This window comes from Papaver somniferum, chromosome 1 (assembly GCF_003573695.1).
Source record: "Papaver somniferum cultivar HN1 chromosome 1, ASM357369v1, whole genome shotgun sequence".
Classification (NCBI taxonomy): Eukaryota; Viridiplantae; Streptophyta; class Magnoliopsida; order Ranunculales; family Papaveraceae; genus Papaver; species Papaver somniferum.
In genome coordinates this window covers 156,152,257-156,167,343 of record NC_039358.1, presented here as the reverse complement: position 1 = coordinate 156,167,343, position 15,087 = coordinate 156,152,257, and the positions used below count along the sequence as shown (strand labels likewise).

General features: G+C 40.9%; 1 protein-coding gene across 1 annotated transcript; it reads right to left on the bottom strand.

Moving 5' to 3' along the window:
- Window positions 1–1,905: 1,905 nt before the first annotated feature.
- LOC113305287 (GDSL esterase/lipase At5g55050-like) lies at window positions 1,906–4,188 on the bottom strand. Its single transcript, XM_026554360.1, has 5 exons — window positions 3,883–4,188; window positions 3,463–3,599; window positions 3,129–3,362; window positions 2,756–3,002; window positions 1,906–2,675 (listed from the first exon to the last, which is right to left on the bottom strand). Exons 1-5 carry the CDS (start codon window positions 4,121–4,123, stop codon window positions 2,455–2,457), a joined length of 1,080 nt encoding a protein of 359 aa, XP_026410145.1. The 5' UTR covers window positions 4,124–4,188; the 3' UTR covers window positions 1,906–2,454.
- Window positions 4,189–15,087: the final 10,899 nt, after the last annotated feature.

The window sequence follows — 15,087 nt, the reverse complement described above, 5'->3', positions numbered from 1 at the left end:
CGTACTTCTTATATATTTCGAGGATTGAGTACTTCTTATACTTCTTCAAGGATACTTCATACTTCTTATACTTCAAGGGTTAATACTTCTTATTTACTTCGCAACGCTCCGGAACTTCACAAAAGAATAGAGGCAAGTACGTACTTTTCAAGTCCAATATTCTTTCGCTCGTTCCTCCAACAACTAAAACAAGGTGGATTTTTTCCTGAAGATCGCTCTTCAAGCAATACTCAAGAAAAAAGAGGCAAGATGTAGGATCAGAATTTCGCGACAACGATACGCTCGCGAAATTCTTAACAACGCATTACAAAAATGTCGCATAGCACTTTGAGAAACGACACAATAGGTGATATTAGCTTAAACATAAGAAAAATGTAATAACTTTGCGAAGATTAGAAGATCTGTGAAATTAACATTTGTAAGCTTGCGATATCATCGCAAGCCAGATCCGAAATTAGGGGAAATCTTAGTTGTATATGAGCTGTCATCCACTAGGTAGCATCCTATATAAAGAGAAAGGTAGGAGAGAGAAAAGAAACTGATATTATTATTATCTTCTTATTCTTACCCAAAAACCAGAGAGAGGGAGAGAGCTCCAAATACTCATTAATGGAGTCTCAATGTAATTCATATGTAATTCAATGATCATAGTGAAACATAACCCCGTGGATGTAGATCAAATTGATCGAACCACGTAAATCTTGTGTCTTATTTTCTGTTTTCATTATCTTTATCTTTATTTTCATATCAAATAAGTTTAGATCTAGAAATTATAGTCATGATAATACAAGGGGTGTGTTGTAGGATTTCCTACAACTACACAAGGTTTTACGATTTTAACCCTAAGCTAAAAACCACCATCAACAGTTAGGAATCGACAACCGAGGGATAACGTAAAGAAGAAGAGAACGCAAGAAGTATCACCAAGTCAGGAGCGGACTCTATCCCCTCGTAACAGGATTCCTTTGGTCGCTAAACAAAGGAACAAAGGTATCATTATTGATAAACCAAGACAAGAGAATACTGACAGTTCACTTCTTATCTGTGAACAACCAATTCTAGAGATTGCTGAGATTCAAGAAGGAGGTACAAGTGTTGGTCCTTCGGTTACTCAAACTTCAAAAGAAAGAAAGGAGAGAAAGAAGTATCCACCTCCACCTTCTGCAAAAGAAGTCATCGAAGCTATGAAGTTGTTGCCACAGAAGGCGGATGGCACTGCTTGGGGTCATCCTAGAGATGGAGGCAAGGTCCGATTTAGTTATAAGACCTCATGGGCTGCAAGAGTTTGTGCTGCACAGGTAAAAAGGTTTCCCTATTGATTGTATATTAAACTAGCAAAACCAATGATTAGTAAAAGAACTTATTGTAGAACTTATTTTGCAGTTTCATTAAACTTATTATATGTTTTTGTAGGATCATAAAACAGGGGTCCCTAAACTGAAGCGTCAAACGACCCTTTTTTGGTCATTGGATAATGAATGTGAAAGGGTTATAGACTTGGTAAAAGCTTTAGGGTTATGTCCTGCAATTGAGTACGGGCAGAAGGACTTTGATGTTGTTACTTTTTTCCGGAATTAGGGAAATATTTTTGGGCGAAACAACCACTTTTCACCTTCCGTTCGGCGAGATGACTATCACCCCGGACGATGTTTATCAAATTACCGGGCTCCCCGTGGAAGGTAAAGCTGTCTTTCAGAATTTTGACCACCAAATGTCATTTGAAAAGCTTTATGAATTAGCCTTTGAGTGTCTTGGATGGACAAGGTCTGTGGCTGAAAAAGAGTTTCCGTCTTCTGCTGGAACCGAACAAGGTCAAAAGAGGCCCAAAATGAACGGGAAAAGACAATCATCTAACATGATGAGAAAGATTAAATTGAAGAGTTTAAGGCAACCGTTTAAAGGCTCTTTGGAGAAGGAAAAAAGTGGACTACTTGAACATGTACAGTCTGAAACTAATTGATACATTAAGGCAATTGCCAGCTCTGCATAACCTTGAATAATTAGAGGACTCCATACACAAACGTTAGTTTGCAATCTGTACAAGCTTTATCTTCTCAAAATTAATATTTTGCCTGTAGCCTTGCAGTTTAATGCATACACTTCTACAGTGATATAACTCTAATTGTTCCATTAATCAATTTGAGAACAGGTATTCTTGAACTGCACTCCTTGTACTTGGCCCAGTTGACTAATTTTCTTTCGGTCATCAGAAAAAACATATTTTGCAACTTGGCTTTTCTTAACTTGGCAATCTGGTGCATAAATAGGCTCTACAACCTGAGTAATCCTTATTGACTCCAATCTTCTTACCGAGCAGCTTACTAATCCTTTTCCACTAGTTGTATTTTCACAACATTCTAACAAAACTAAAATTAACTAACTGGCGCTTTATGCCCCTGTATTATATTTGGCCAGGGCATCACTGAAACCAAACTATTTTTAGCACTGTTTAGCTCATATAGCAACTAGTTGCCTTACATTAATAGGAAACATAAACTGCTGTGTACCATCAAAAATGGTGTCTCCGAAGATGCGTGCAGCTGCTTCTGTTGGATGGTAGAAGTCCCAAAATATATGTTCGTCTCTGTTGTTGCAGTATTTGGCAACTGGTAGGCAAGGAACCCTAGCATTTAGGTTTCCCAGTCCACAACAAGCAGATTTAACCTCTTTAAACCCTGTAAATAATAAAACCTCAGAAATATGAGAACAGATTCATTCCCTTTTGCAACATACATAGGCATATAGTGATACATACCGTAGCTAGCTGGTTTTTGGATGAAGTCGAGCAAGAGGCTGTAGGAATCGAGAAAAGCATAGTTGATTGTTAGCTCAGACTTCATGCCTTGCAAGATTGACTTAATACCCTCGTTGTATTGAATAGACCAGTAATTCGTTTCCTCATAGCAACCCCCTGTATTGTTCTGGTACCTCTGTGCTGGAGAACAACCTATAGCTCCAGCTCCAATCACAACAAACTTACGTGCACCAAGATTGTATATCCGCTGTTCAAATGAGATTTTGATGAGTATTGATTAATTAATGAAATATAAACTTGTTTTTCTTTTGTTATCAAAGTGTTATTATACACTGTGTTACTGATCAAGAGTAAATAAGTTGCGCGGTTATACCTTCAACTGGTCTTTCAGAGTGGCAACCATTAAATCTGTGAACTGTTGAGGAGTGTACTGTTTGCGTAAGTCTGACCCAGATTTGAAGTAATTTATGAGGTCGTTGCTACCAATCACGATCGCAAAGAGTGATTTTGCAAAGTGTTTCTGCATTTCATTGTTTCCTAACTGCTGAACCAACTGGCCGTATACTGCCGAGTAGTTCTCTATTTGTTTGTTCATTGAAATAACCCCCTGTATAGCAAATATCAAGAGGGGATAGCTCAGTTGGGAGAGCGTCAGGCATAACATTTTTTTTACCCTATAAATATTTACTCTGTAAATATTTACTTACCGAGTGTTTGTTAGTGCTATCCAAGATTCCAGCTCCTCCTGAGGCAAAGCTAACTCCACCCAGGAACGCCTTTGAGTTCGAAGAGGGGGCAATGGAGAGGTACGGCAGAAGCGGGGTCGCAAATCCTAGCTTCTCGGCTATGAAAACAAAATAAAGTGTGAATTTGTATTCTCCTTTCACAGAACAAAAAAAAACTTCTTGACTAAAAATTTCTTCCAAAAATACCAAAATATCCATTCATTTATCAGCAAAAGGTTCACCCTTCCGACACATTTTATCTCTACATTCTAAACACATCAAGCTTCATCAAATTCACTTAAAAATGGTTAAAATTTTCATCCCAACTCTTCTTAACAATCATGAAACTTGAGAATATTTAGCAAAGGCAATGCAATTATTATAAAAAGTTCATATGTCTACCCAAAAAATCAGCTGAATTCTTGCCATTACTGAACCTTCCGGTAGCTTTTCCTCCTGGATAGTCGACACCGTTATGAGGGAAATTGGCCTTGATAATGCTCAATTTTATGTGATTATTGTTTCCTACGTCTGCTAGAGAGTCCCCGAAAGAAAAAGCTGCTGGAACCATTTGACCATCTGAACAACTGAATGCAAATAGTAAGAACAATGAAAAGAGTAGACTCAGAAAATTATGAGCCATTAAAGCTGTACGACCTTCCCTCTCTCACTCTAACACACACACACACAATTTTACTACGTTAGGCAGGCAGAGATTTGTTTAAATAGGTAGAGAATGACACTGAAGAATAATAGACAACTAAAAATCGTCACTAACGTCCCGATAAACACGTGTACAGGTGGAGAATAAGCCATATCTACTTACGATGGACAACCATAAACTTTGTAGGCTACTAGGCGTTATCTATCCCGATCTGGCATTTGTAATAAGTGACAATGATCATTATGGATGGGGTCTTTTTTATCTCAAAAGAAAAAAATCCCATTATTACTAAACTAAATACAAGACTAGTGCATTACTAGCTAACTCAATAAGGGGGATTATTGAATTGTCGGTGTTAATTTTATTAGCAATCATGCATGGACGAGCAAAGTCCCAAATTATTCTTGTACAGGTGAACTGAAAAAAGAACGAAATTTCCAGCTAATTTAGTAGATGTGAGTGAGAATTTTGCATAGGGAAAAAAGCATCTTTAGTGGTGGGGTTATGGGATTGTTGTGGCCTGTGGGTGGGGGGGTGCGGTGTGGGATGATTCTCCCAATCTGACAGAGAGAGGACAAGGTCTTTTTGTAAGGTTGCCAAAGGTATCACGGGGTTAACGCGCTAACAAATCAAATCTTTCACTTTCACTTGCACTACCACAAGCTAAATCGTCAATTTTTCTTTTAAGTTCACATTCATAGCTTTACAAAGTCACATTTAAGTGATCTTTTTTATTTATTTTTTTGGGTTCCCTTGATCTTGCTTTTCTTTAAAGTGGATGGAAACCCACTTACGGCCGCATAAGCTTGAAACTTTTTTCTTTCTGGTTACGTTCTTGTTCAGATTAGGAACTATTTCTTTTTTTTAATCTCTCTTTCATGAGTTTGTGCGTGTGTCAAAATGAGGATTTATTCATTGATATTCAGAAGGATTACATGATCAAAATATATACACAAGTATTCACTAAAATACAGTAGAGAACTCTCTAGAGAATAAGCTAAAAAAAGGAAACATACAAATATACAGTAGCAGTAATGTCATATATATATATGATTAGCATAATACACGCCTTTAACACCCCTTTCAAACTCACGATGGTACAACGTTAATCATCGAGAGTTTGTCAATAAGAAAACGGAAGCGCACAGAAGAGTGAAATTTTGTAAAGAAATCAGCAACTTGTTTTGTGGACGGCACATACGGAGGAGAAATTGTGCCATGTAGATAATGATGTCGAATGAAATGACAATCAACTTCAGTGTGCTTGGTGCGTTCGTGAAACACAACATTGCGAGCAATATGAATGGCAGATGTATTGTCACAATTCATAGGTGTTGGATCAGATATAACTACACCCATATCTCCAACTAACCAGCGTAGCCAAATTATTTCTGCAGTAGTATCAGCCATAGCACGATATTCAGCTTCTGCTGATGACCGCGAAGGGACAAATTGTTTCTTACTTCTTCAAGAAATAAGAGAATCACCGAGAAAAATACAGTAACCAGAAGTAGATTTTCGATCACCTTGATCACCAGCCCATCCAGCATCCGAGATGCCTTTAAGAGAGAAACTTGACGAAGAGGAAGAAGGAAATAATAAACTTTGATACCGAGTTCCTCTACTTAATATGCGCATCACTGCTGCCCAATGAACAATAGCAGGAGGAGAAGACACAAATTGACTAACAATATGGACAACATATGCGATGTCAGGTCGAGTAATAGTGAGATAAACAAGACTGCCAACAATGGTACGATATAAAGTGGGATCAGCTAGACGATTACCATCCGTTGATGTATAACGAGCATTGATCTCGAGCGGTGTTTCAGCAATAGTAGTATCTGAAATGCGAGCTTTCTGAAGGATATCAGCTACATACTTGGATTGAGAGAGTAGATAACCTTTCGGAGAACAAGCAACTTCGATACCCAGAAAATATCGTAAAGGGCCCAAATCTTTCATTTCAAACTGATTACTCAATAGTTGTTTGGGATGATCAATACCTACCAAATCATCTCCTGTAATGATCATATCATCAACATAAAAAACAGTATACGGCCAGCAAAACTGTTACGAACAAACAACGCCGAATCATATACACTAGATTGAAAACCAAGGGTAACGCCAACACTAGAGAATTTCTCAAACCAAGCCCGAGGTGCTTGTTTAAGTACATATAAATCCTTTCGAAGCTTACAAACTTCTCCTTGTTTATGTGGAACACCAGAAGTCGGAACCATATAAACTTCTTCGGAAAGATCTCCATTTAGAAAAGCATTATTCACATCCATTTGAGATAACTTCCATTTCGTATAGAAGCTACAACAATAACAACACGAACAAAGGTCATTTTTTCCACGGGAGCAAAAGTCTCATCATAATCAATTCCGTATTCTTGAGTAAAACCTTTAGCTACAAGATGAGCCTTGCAGCGCTCAACAGAACCATCCGACTTAGTTTCGATCTTATAAACCCATCTAGAACCTACATCATTCTTTTCCGGAAGTAGGGAAACCCAAACCCATGTACCAGTTCTAAGCAACGCTAAAAGTTCTTCCTCCATAGCCTTTCGCCATAATGGATCACAAACAACCTCCTTGTAGGAGGCTGGCTCAGATAGAGAATGAATGAAAGTAAGGAAGAAGAAAATTGATTGGAATAACATGAAATTCCAAAATCACTAGGAGAGTAACCAAACCGGTTTGGAGGATTACGTTGTCGAGAAGGTGTTGATGGTGGTTTTTAGTTCAGAGCTAAAATTGTAAACTCTGTATTTAATGTGCCGTCATTCTGCAAAGAAAGAGAGCCATTTAGAAGTGATGAGTGCCTATGCCTCTTCGCTTACATATGTATTGAGAAATTCGATATACTTATATATGAAATTTATTCAGAATAGTGTTGGTTGCAAAAATCCCAGATATTCTGTAAATTTTATTTATCTCCCACCTGCATTATTCACTAATGCATGGATTGCTGATTATTTTCCCCATGATATGTCCACAGCTGAACTCTTAATATTGACATGATAAGTAATGTTCGTTCGCAGCTGAGCAACATGAGTTTTCCGAAGTGTCAGGATTAAGATGTGCATGAAAATACTCAATTAGAGATACGCAAGCTGTGGTGCTCTCTGAGATAAAAATTAGTGATTTTGTGTCAACGCGCAAAATTCACCAAAATTGATTAATTTTGCGTCAGCTAGCAAAATTCAATTTTCTAACCTAATTTTATCAATTTACAAAAAATAGGTTTTTGCGGTCTGCGCAATATCTCGATCCCTATTGGTCGAGACTAAACCTAGGCAAACCAGGAAATTCATCCATCATGGATTAGTAGGAGCAGGATCCTACCAAAAGTTAGAAAACAAGAAATAAAGGGAAACGACGACAAATAAAGGCAGCAACAAAAGGGGGCGCGGACGCACCCCTTGGTTGGCCGATTTTCCCTAGCTGGCGCCTCCCATGGCTGACCCGCCATGCCCTATATCGCTGTCTGTCGTCCCTCTTTCCCATCGACCAATCAAATCACTCCAAAGTCGCATCCTATACTCTTAATTAAAGTTAGAATTTGGCTGGCCGACGTGCTTAATTTCTTAAGAAATTAAATCTAGACTGTTCATGTCAGTCTTAAAACGATCACGACCGTCCAACTTAGCCGACCAATTTAACGAGCTTGGACTTCTCCCGTCGTGACCAAACAAGCTCCATAATACCAACAAACCAGCCCTATGTTATTTCAGCCAATCGAAACTCTCTTAGCACGCAGGCAGCATCCGCAATTGCTAGCCAAAGTAGGCTAGTCGAGCCGCCTAAAAAGGGTCTTAATTAGGTCATTACCGCCCATGGCAGTCTTGAATCAGTCACAACCATCCAACTTGGCCAACCAAATTGATCGGCTTAGATTCAAGTTTGAGCAACCAATGAGGTGCCATTATGTTCGCCGGCTTCCCGTCTTTGGCTTTTCCGATCATATCTCTCCAACTTGGTCGGACGATATCCAAAAGGTCACCAAAGATTGGACGAACATCTGGGAGCATTTTCTAAATAATTTAAGTATGAGCTACATGCCAAAAGTTTCGTATGGATGTCTAGTATAACATTCTAAAAAATTACATCAATCGGATTGACGAGCTAAAAGATACAACTTAAAAGGCGAGCTAGGTCATGGCTGAAAACTGACAGTATTCCTCCTGAATTCTTCCTGATTTTTACTGTTGGGCTATTTTCACCTCCTAAACGAGGTCAAAGTCTAAATATTCCCGCGAAGAAAGATAGGAAATTCTTTTATGATAAGAATGGAGGGTCGGATCATCAAAATCCGAGTTCGTATGAGAATTCTACAACAGTTTTAGTACGGATCTCACATCTGAATTTTCTGATTCCGAAATTTCACAAATTAACATAAACCGCCGCAAATCATTTCAACCATCCAACTTGGCTAGCTGATTTCACCGGTTTAGATCTAATTTGGGATAACCAATAGGATGTCAAAATGGCTACCAGCCATCATTCTCCTATAAGGACCGACCACCTCATCTTTGACGTACATGGATAGCTCCTGGCAGCTTCCCAAAGATGACCGACCATGCTCTTTTTTAAGATATTGAGTTCCACGACTAACCAAGACAGGATCTATACAGTGATGCTTCATGAGCATCGATTATTTTGAGATGCTTGCTTAAAAGCGATGCTTTATATGCATCGATTACAAACGATATTTTATAAATATCGATTTCACAAATAACTTAATTATTTGACCTAAAAGCATCATGTGTTATTTTTTGCGGCAAGTTTCACAACTTGTCTTGTCAATATGACTGCCTGCCGCCTAGCTTGCGCGTCATTGGTCGAAATAAACCAGACTCGCTCAGCAACTACCATGTATGATTTGTTCCATTCCTCATGTAACTTGCTACATATTTTCTACAAAATACTCGAGACATCAAACATGTCACAAACTAAGGGATGTTCAACAGGGTATTGGTCTGGTGGTTTACAACGTGCGGCGTGCAACACTCCCATTACGAGAAAGTGTCAGGAAAGGCGGAAAGTTAGTGGCAGTAGAGAAGTAATGGGAGTAAAACCAACCAGTCTTCCCCTCATAGTAGGGACGTGGTTTTTACCATTCTACACGATCTCCACTTCTCCATCACTCAACTACTTCCACTCCCTATGAGATCAGTATGTGTTCGACTATGACTTGTATAAATAGATTTCCAATCTATTTCAACCGGACAGAGTTCATTAACACAAGTATACAGAAAACACCAAGAACTTATAGCTTACATTTTGCAAGCAAGTTCCACATTATGATAGAAGTCATAAAACAACCACACTTTCAGAGTTTATCATTCTGATCTCAACACCTTCTTCGCTTCCCTCTCTAAGATCAACCATTCTCCTTCATTTTGTGACCGAAGGAAGACTGGAGCGACCATTTCTTGGTTTAGGCCAGAATTGTACAGATTGATCTCTCGAATCTAAAGTACTCATGTGCAGTACATTTGTTTAGGGTTTAAATTCGTTTCTCGGTGGCACACCCAATTTACCACAGAATCAGTTTTTATCCTACTACAAATTGGCGACCACAGTGGGAGATTAATCTCTCGGTTACGAAGTCAATTTCTCAATTTCAAAATGGTGGATCTTAGGTCTGGATCGATAACTAATCCCGATACTACTGGCGCTGGCAACACTCCCGGCGTCAATATTCATGTTGCTGACACCAATATACCACATGACAGCACAGTCAATACATCCCATGGTGTTGCATCCTCTACCACCAACACCAGCGGCGCAAGAAACATTCCCTCCGGCGTGACGCCTCCTATCACCAGAGCCAGAGCCGCTGCTACTCTTCCTAATATTTCTTCGAGCGTGACACCTCCAATCACCACCAGAGCCGCTACCACTTCTTCGTCAGGACGGGAGGCTGGAGGAGCCCGAGGAAATCACCTTTTATTACCATTGCTGATTTAATAGAGATACAAGAGGTTCTTGCTAAAGCTCAGACGGATATGGATACAACTCAGAAAGAACTACTCACTTTCCTCAAGACTCTAACAGAGTGACTACCATCAGAGCCACGTCAACCCCAAGTGGAGAAGACAAGGAATACTTTCATGACTCTTGGCGCAAGCACTTCGACCGGGCGTGCCTTTATAGGTGAAGAGGCTCGCGTTTCTCATGAACGTCCATAAGAAAGGAATCAATAATTCATCACACGTGAGGACCTAGAACGACTTTTCCAGAATCGAGGCAAGGAAAACCCGGCTGCCATCATCAACACAACCTCCTTACCCTCCTGATGTACAAAGAGTTCCTCTTCCGAGAGGATATTACTCTCCTCAATTCTCCCTTTATTGACGCTCGTGAACACATCTCTCGTTTCTTGGAATCACTAGGAGAACATGAATATAACCACATCTTCCGCCTGGAAGAGTTCTCAAAATCACTCATTGAGAGAACATATACCTGATATAACAATATTGCACCAACAACATAACCAATTGGTGTGATATGGTTACCGCTTTCTACAAAAAATATTTCTTTTTGTATGAGCAAATCACTCTTTCAGACTTGGGAAGAATGTTTCAGCGAAACAATGAGCATCCAAATGAATATGTCAAGAGATTCAGAATTCAGGCGCTGGTGTTGATGGTGGATTTTAGTTCAGGGCTAAAATTGTAAAAGCCGAAATTATGCTATAACATCCTGCAAAGGATAAAGCCACTGATAAAATAGAGAATACTTCTCCATTGAAAACTTATAGCATTATCAATTAATGCATGACTATCCTTGTATTTCCTGTACTGCTTCACTCTTATCATTATTGGTGCGACATGACGACTGAGTTGCTCTCAGCAGAGCAACACGAATCTCCAAGCATTAAATAAGAAGGCATGTGCGAAATACCCGTACAGGCTATAACTCTCGGAGTGTTATACTATCCCGATCGAGCATCTGGACTGTCCGTATCAGTCTCAAAAACGATCACGACCATCCAACTTCACCAACATGATTAGATGGCTTAGATCGGATCCATAACCCCCAGGCAGGTGTTGGAGTATTCACCACCGACCCAATGTGGGCCCCGCATGGTCGGCCTCCCCAAAAGGGTAGCATAGCTTGCTAATATGTCCAGCCAAAGCAGCGCGGACGTGAAACCCTAAATTAGGGTTTGCGGCACATTACATGTGTCGCAAATCGGTCTCAACCATCCATCTTCGCAGGCATATATGGAGGGTGTAGATATAGATTCAAAGGGACCAGAGCATGTCAACACAAACACCGTGGGCCCGCCCACATACATGACCAATCGGTCAGGACCAACTATGGTTGGTCGTCCCAATTCGTGCGCCCAAACAAGGCATGACGCACGACCGACAAAACCCTAATTAGGGATTGTGTTGCGATCACGAGCGTCCATCTTCTCCTGCTCGGATGAAGGGTTTAGGAGTAGACTAAGAAGGTCCGGTGAGCATCAACATGATCATTGTGGACCATCTATCTCCACACCCGATCGTCCAAAGCTTATCATGCCTGGTTGCATCGATTCGCACACCCAAATTAGGCGTGGTCACACCTCCCAATTGCAAACTAATATCGACCACTCAACTTTGCCGGACAAATTGAGTGGCTTAGGTCACGTTTCTATGGGATAGTAAAGTATAAGCGTGTACACCAGCCCGCCGCCTGCACGCCGGACTAGTCGGCCAAGACCGACCAAGCTTGGTCGTTTCGAAACGCGCGCCCGAAGTAGGCTTGTCGCGCGGCCTTTGCGGCACAAAATTTCTGCCACAAAAGATCCTAGACGCTCCTCTTTACCGGACAGATTGAGCGGTCCAGATCACGCATTCATGGGGCAGCAAGGTATAGGCGCCTAAACCGGCATGTCGTTTACACGCATGCACAATCGGCCTGGCCAAAATTGCGTCCCGATCTTGGTTTCGACCAAGCTGAAGAGTGATGCTTGCGCACCTCTTCAAAACCCTAATTCCACTAACGGTCGCAGATGAGTGTCTCAAAGATCATCTCGTCCGTTCAACTTCACCTGCTTGGTTATACAACCCTGGTCAGGATTTAACTGGTCAATGAGGTGTCGTGGTGATTATCATCCGCCACTCTACCATACCATGTGGTCGGCCAAGTCAGGACTTGCCTGCGCAGCCTCCAAACCATCACATGAAGTAGGCTGGACATGAAGCTATTTTAAGATGCTCAAACAGCGATGCTTCATACATGCTGAGTATATTCGATGCATTACTTGCATAAAATACACACGATACTTTTCCTAAATAACTTAGTTATTTAATCTAGCATCACATGCTGCTTTCTGTGGGTCCCACGATCCACACACTCGAGACATAAATCATGTCACAAACTGGGGGATACATACTGTAGTATTGGTATGGTGGTTTACAACGTGCAGCGCACAACGCGCCATCACAAGAACGTGTCAGAAAGTCATGGACAGATAGTGATGATGGGAGAAGTGGGCAAGACTGATCGTGTAACACTAACACACGCAAGTCCACTACTCCATCACTCCACTTTCTCCACTTACCATGAGAGACGTGGGTTAGGCTCAATGACTTGTATAAATAGGTTCTCCTCCCTATTTTCAAACAAGAAAAAAGACAACAGAAACCAAGTGTTGATACAACCATATTCAAACACCGGAACTGATAGCCTACATTCTGCAAGCCAGTTCATCTTTCTGATACAAGTCATACATAGCCAACACCTTCACAATCTCAACACCTTCTTCGCTTCCCTCTCAAAGATCAATCCCATCTCCTTCACTTTGTGACCGAAGCAAGTCTGGAACGACCATTTCTTGGTTTATTCCAGAATTATACAGATTGATTTCTCGAATCAAAAAGCACTCCCGTGCAGTGCATTTGTTTAAGGTTCAGATTCATTCCTCATCCACACCCCATATTACCAAATTCGACAGGAATAGTTTTCACCCATAAGCAGCTGGATTGTCACGATCCGATTGTGACTGAACAACAGTTGGTGGAGTTATCCATTAACGATATGGTACCTGTGTATCGCGCTTTACTGGAGAACCTGCGCTTCCAAACATTCTCTGAACTCCGTGAAGCTGCTAATCGGTCGGCTACAACAGCACCAGCCTTGCTGGAAAGAATCAGACCCGCTAGGAATGAAGATGCACGCGAGACTCGAGGAAACAGACGTCTTATCAGCAAGCAATAAAATACTCAGCCCTCCGTAAGCCTGGTGGGTGAAAGAGGGAAGAGAAAAGCTCTAGCTGCGGAACAACAACCCAAACGTGCGGCACCAGCGCAACAAACATCTCAACCCTGGAAGGATGCGACTAAGTCTCCTGCGCAACAACAAGAAATTGGAGAATCTACTCCAAAATTCCCATTTCCAATCAAAGAGGTAATCGATCTCTTGGAGGCATGGATTCAAGATGGTGCTATCAAGATGCCTCCTATCATACTCCACCAACCGATAAAGAAATGGAAGACCCCAAATACTGTCGTTACCATAGGTTCGTCAATCACCCCACCAATGACTGCAACAAATTGAAACGCATTTTCAAAGAGAAGGTAGGTGCAGGGGAGATTCAACTGGGCACTAAGGAAGTTCACAAAAATCCTCTTCCTATCAGAAACTGCATGATTTCTGGGGACTCCATCCACAAAACCGTACAGTCTATGATGGAGTATTTATGTGAGATTCTTTATTTCTCCAAGGCACAACGTCAAGATATATTTGCAGCCCTCAACCGTGTTGTATCAGACAAGAGGTTGTTTTCAGTCGGAGAAGTTGCCCCCAAATCCCAACCTCTCCTGGAAGGTACGGATGGTAAATGTAAGTAGGGACTCCTAACCACTTCTCATCTGAAAGGTGTCGAGTTCGATAGCACGTTGATTGATGCAGCCTCTAACTTTAACATCGTCACTATCAAGACTCTGAAGACTGCAGGGATTTCAAAGCAAGAAGTTGTTCACTACCCAACTGTGATCAAAAACTCAGAAGGAGAGTCCAAAAATTCCTACGGGTACATTGATCTTGAAATCAAGGCGGGGGACGCCTTAACACACGCCAAGTTTCATATTGTTAAGGAATACCCAAATTATGATATGGTTCTGGGGCTCCCATGGATACACAACAACAAAGTGAATCTGGGAGTCTGTCCTTTTCCAGTGTGTATACCTGAGAGGATCTCCAACAAGCCGTCCAATCCTAAGGAGTATTTGTTGTCGTATCGACAACTCACAAATGTGACGCAATTACCCGGGTAGAGTGTAGCGGCATTTATTCGTAGATTCCGAACACAAGTAAGTCTTGTTGAACAACCATTTTTACAACTGGTCACTCCCAATTCCGTCAAGACCTGAGGAATTGATCCGATTATCAACCCAGCTATCACTAGGCGATGTGAATGGAAAGCCGGTCCTTTCAAATATTTTATTAAATGTTTAGAAGTTGTCTCAGCTGAAGATGATAAATCGGAGAGTCAAGTAGCTGTGCAACACCCAAATCCCTTTCAAGTTAGAGATATGGTAGTAAGGATTACTACTCAACCCGCTCTACCCGGTTTCCCAGAACGAAAAGATGAGCCGTACCTAGTGGCAGAAGTTATCTTGGGAGGTTACTGTAAGCTCATCAACACTGACAAACTAGAAGGCATGGTAATACACGCCAGGTGGCTCAAGTTTTTCAATACCTAAGATATAGTGCCACCTTTTCCCTAGGATTTTCTCTAGCATTTCCCTTTTCATGCAATATTTGTAATTCCTCCAAAATGATTGCACTGTCTTGCATTCATAATTAGGATTTCGGTTTATCAATTAATCGAAGCGTTATTTCTTTTCAGAAAATTACTCTTGAATCATTTCAAAACAAAATCTCAAATAAACTCAAAAAAGCCTCACAAAATAACTACCTACTAGCTCAAAACCA

What these genes read in the sequence shown, in the direction of transcription:
- LOC113305287 (XM_026554360.1), bottom strand. Translation starts at nt 4,123, where the DNA reads ATGGCTCATAATTTTCTGAGTCTACTCTTTTCATTGTTCTTACTATTT. An exon ending in GAATTCAGCTGATTTTTTGG is followed by an intron (nt 3,600 to 3,882) that starts GTAGACATATGA and finishes TTGTTTTCATAG; the next exon opens with CCGAGAAGCTAGGATTTGCG. An exon ending in CCAAAAACCAGCTAGCTACG is followed by an intron (nt 2,676 to 2,755) that starts GTATGTATCACT and finishes TATTATTTACAG; the next exon opens with GGTTTAAAGAGGTTAAATCT.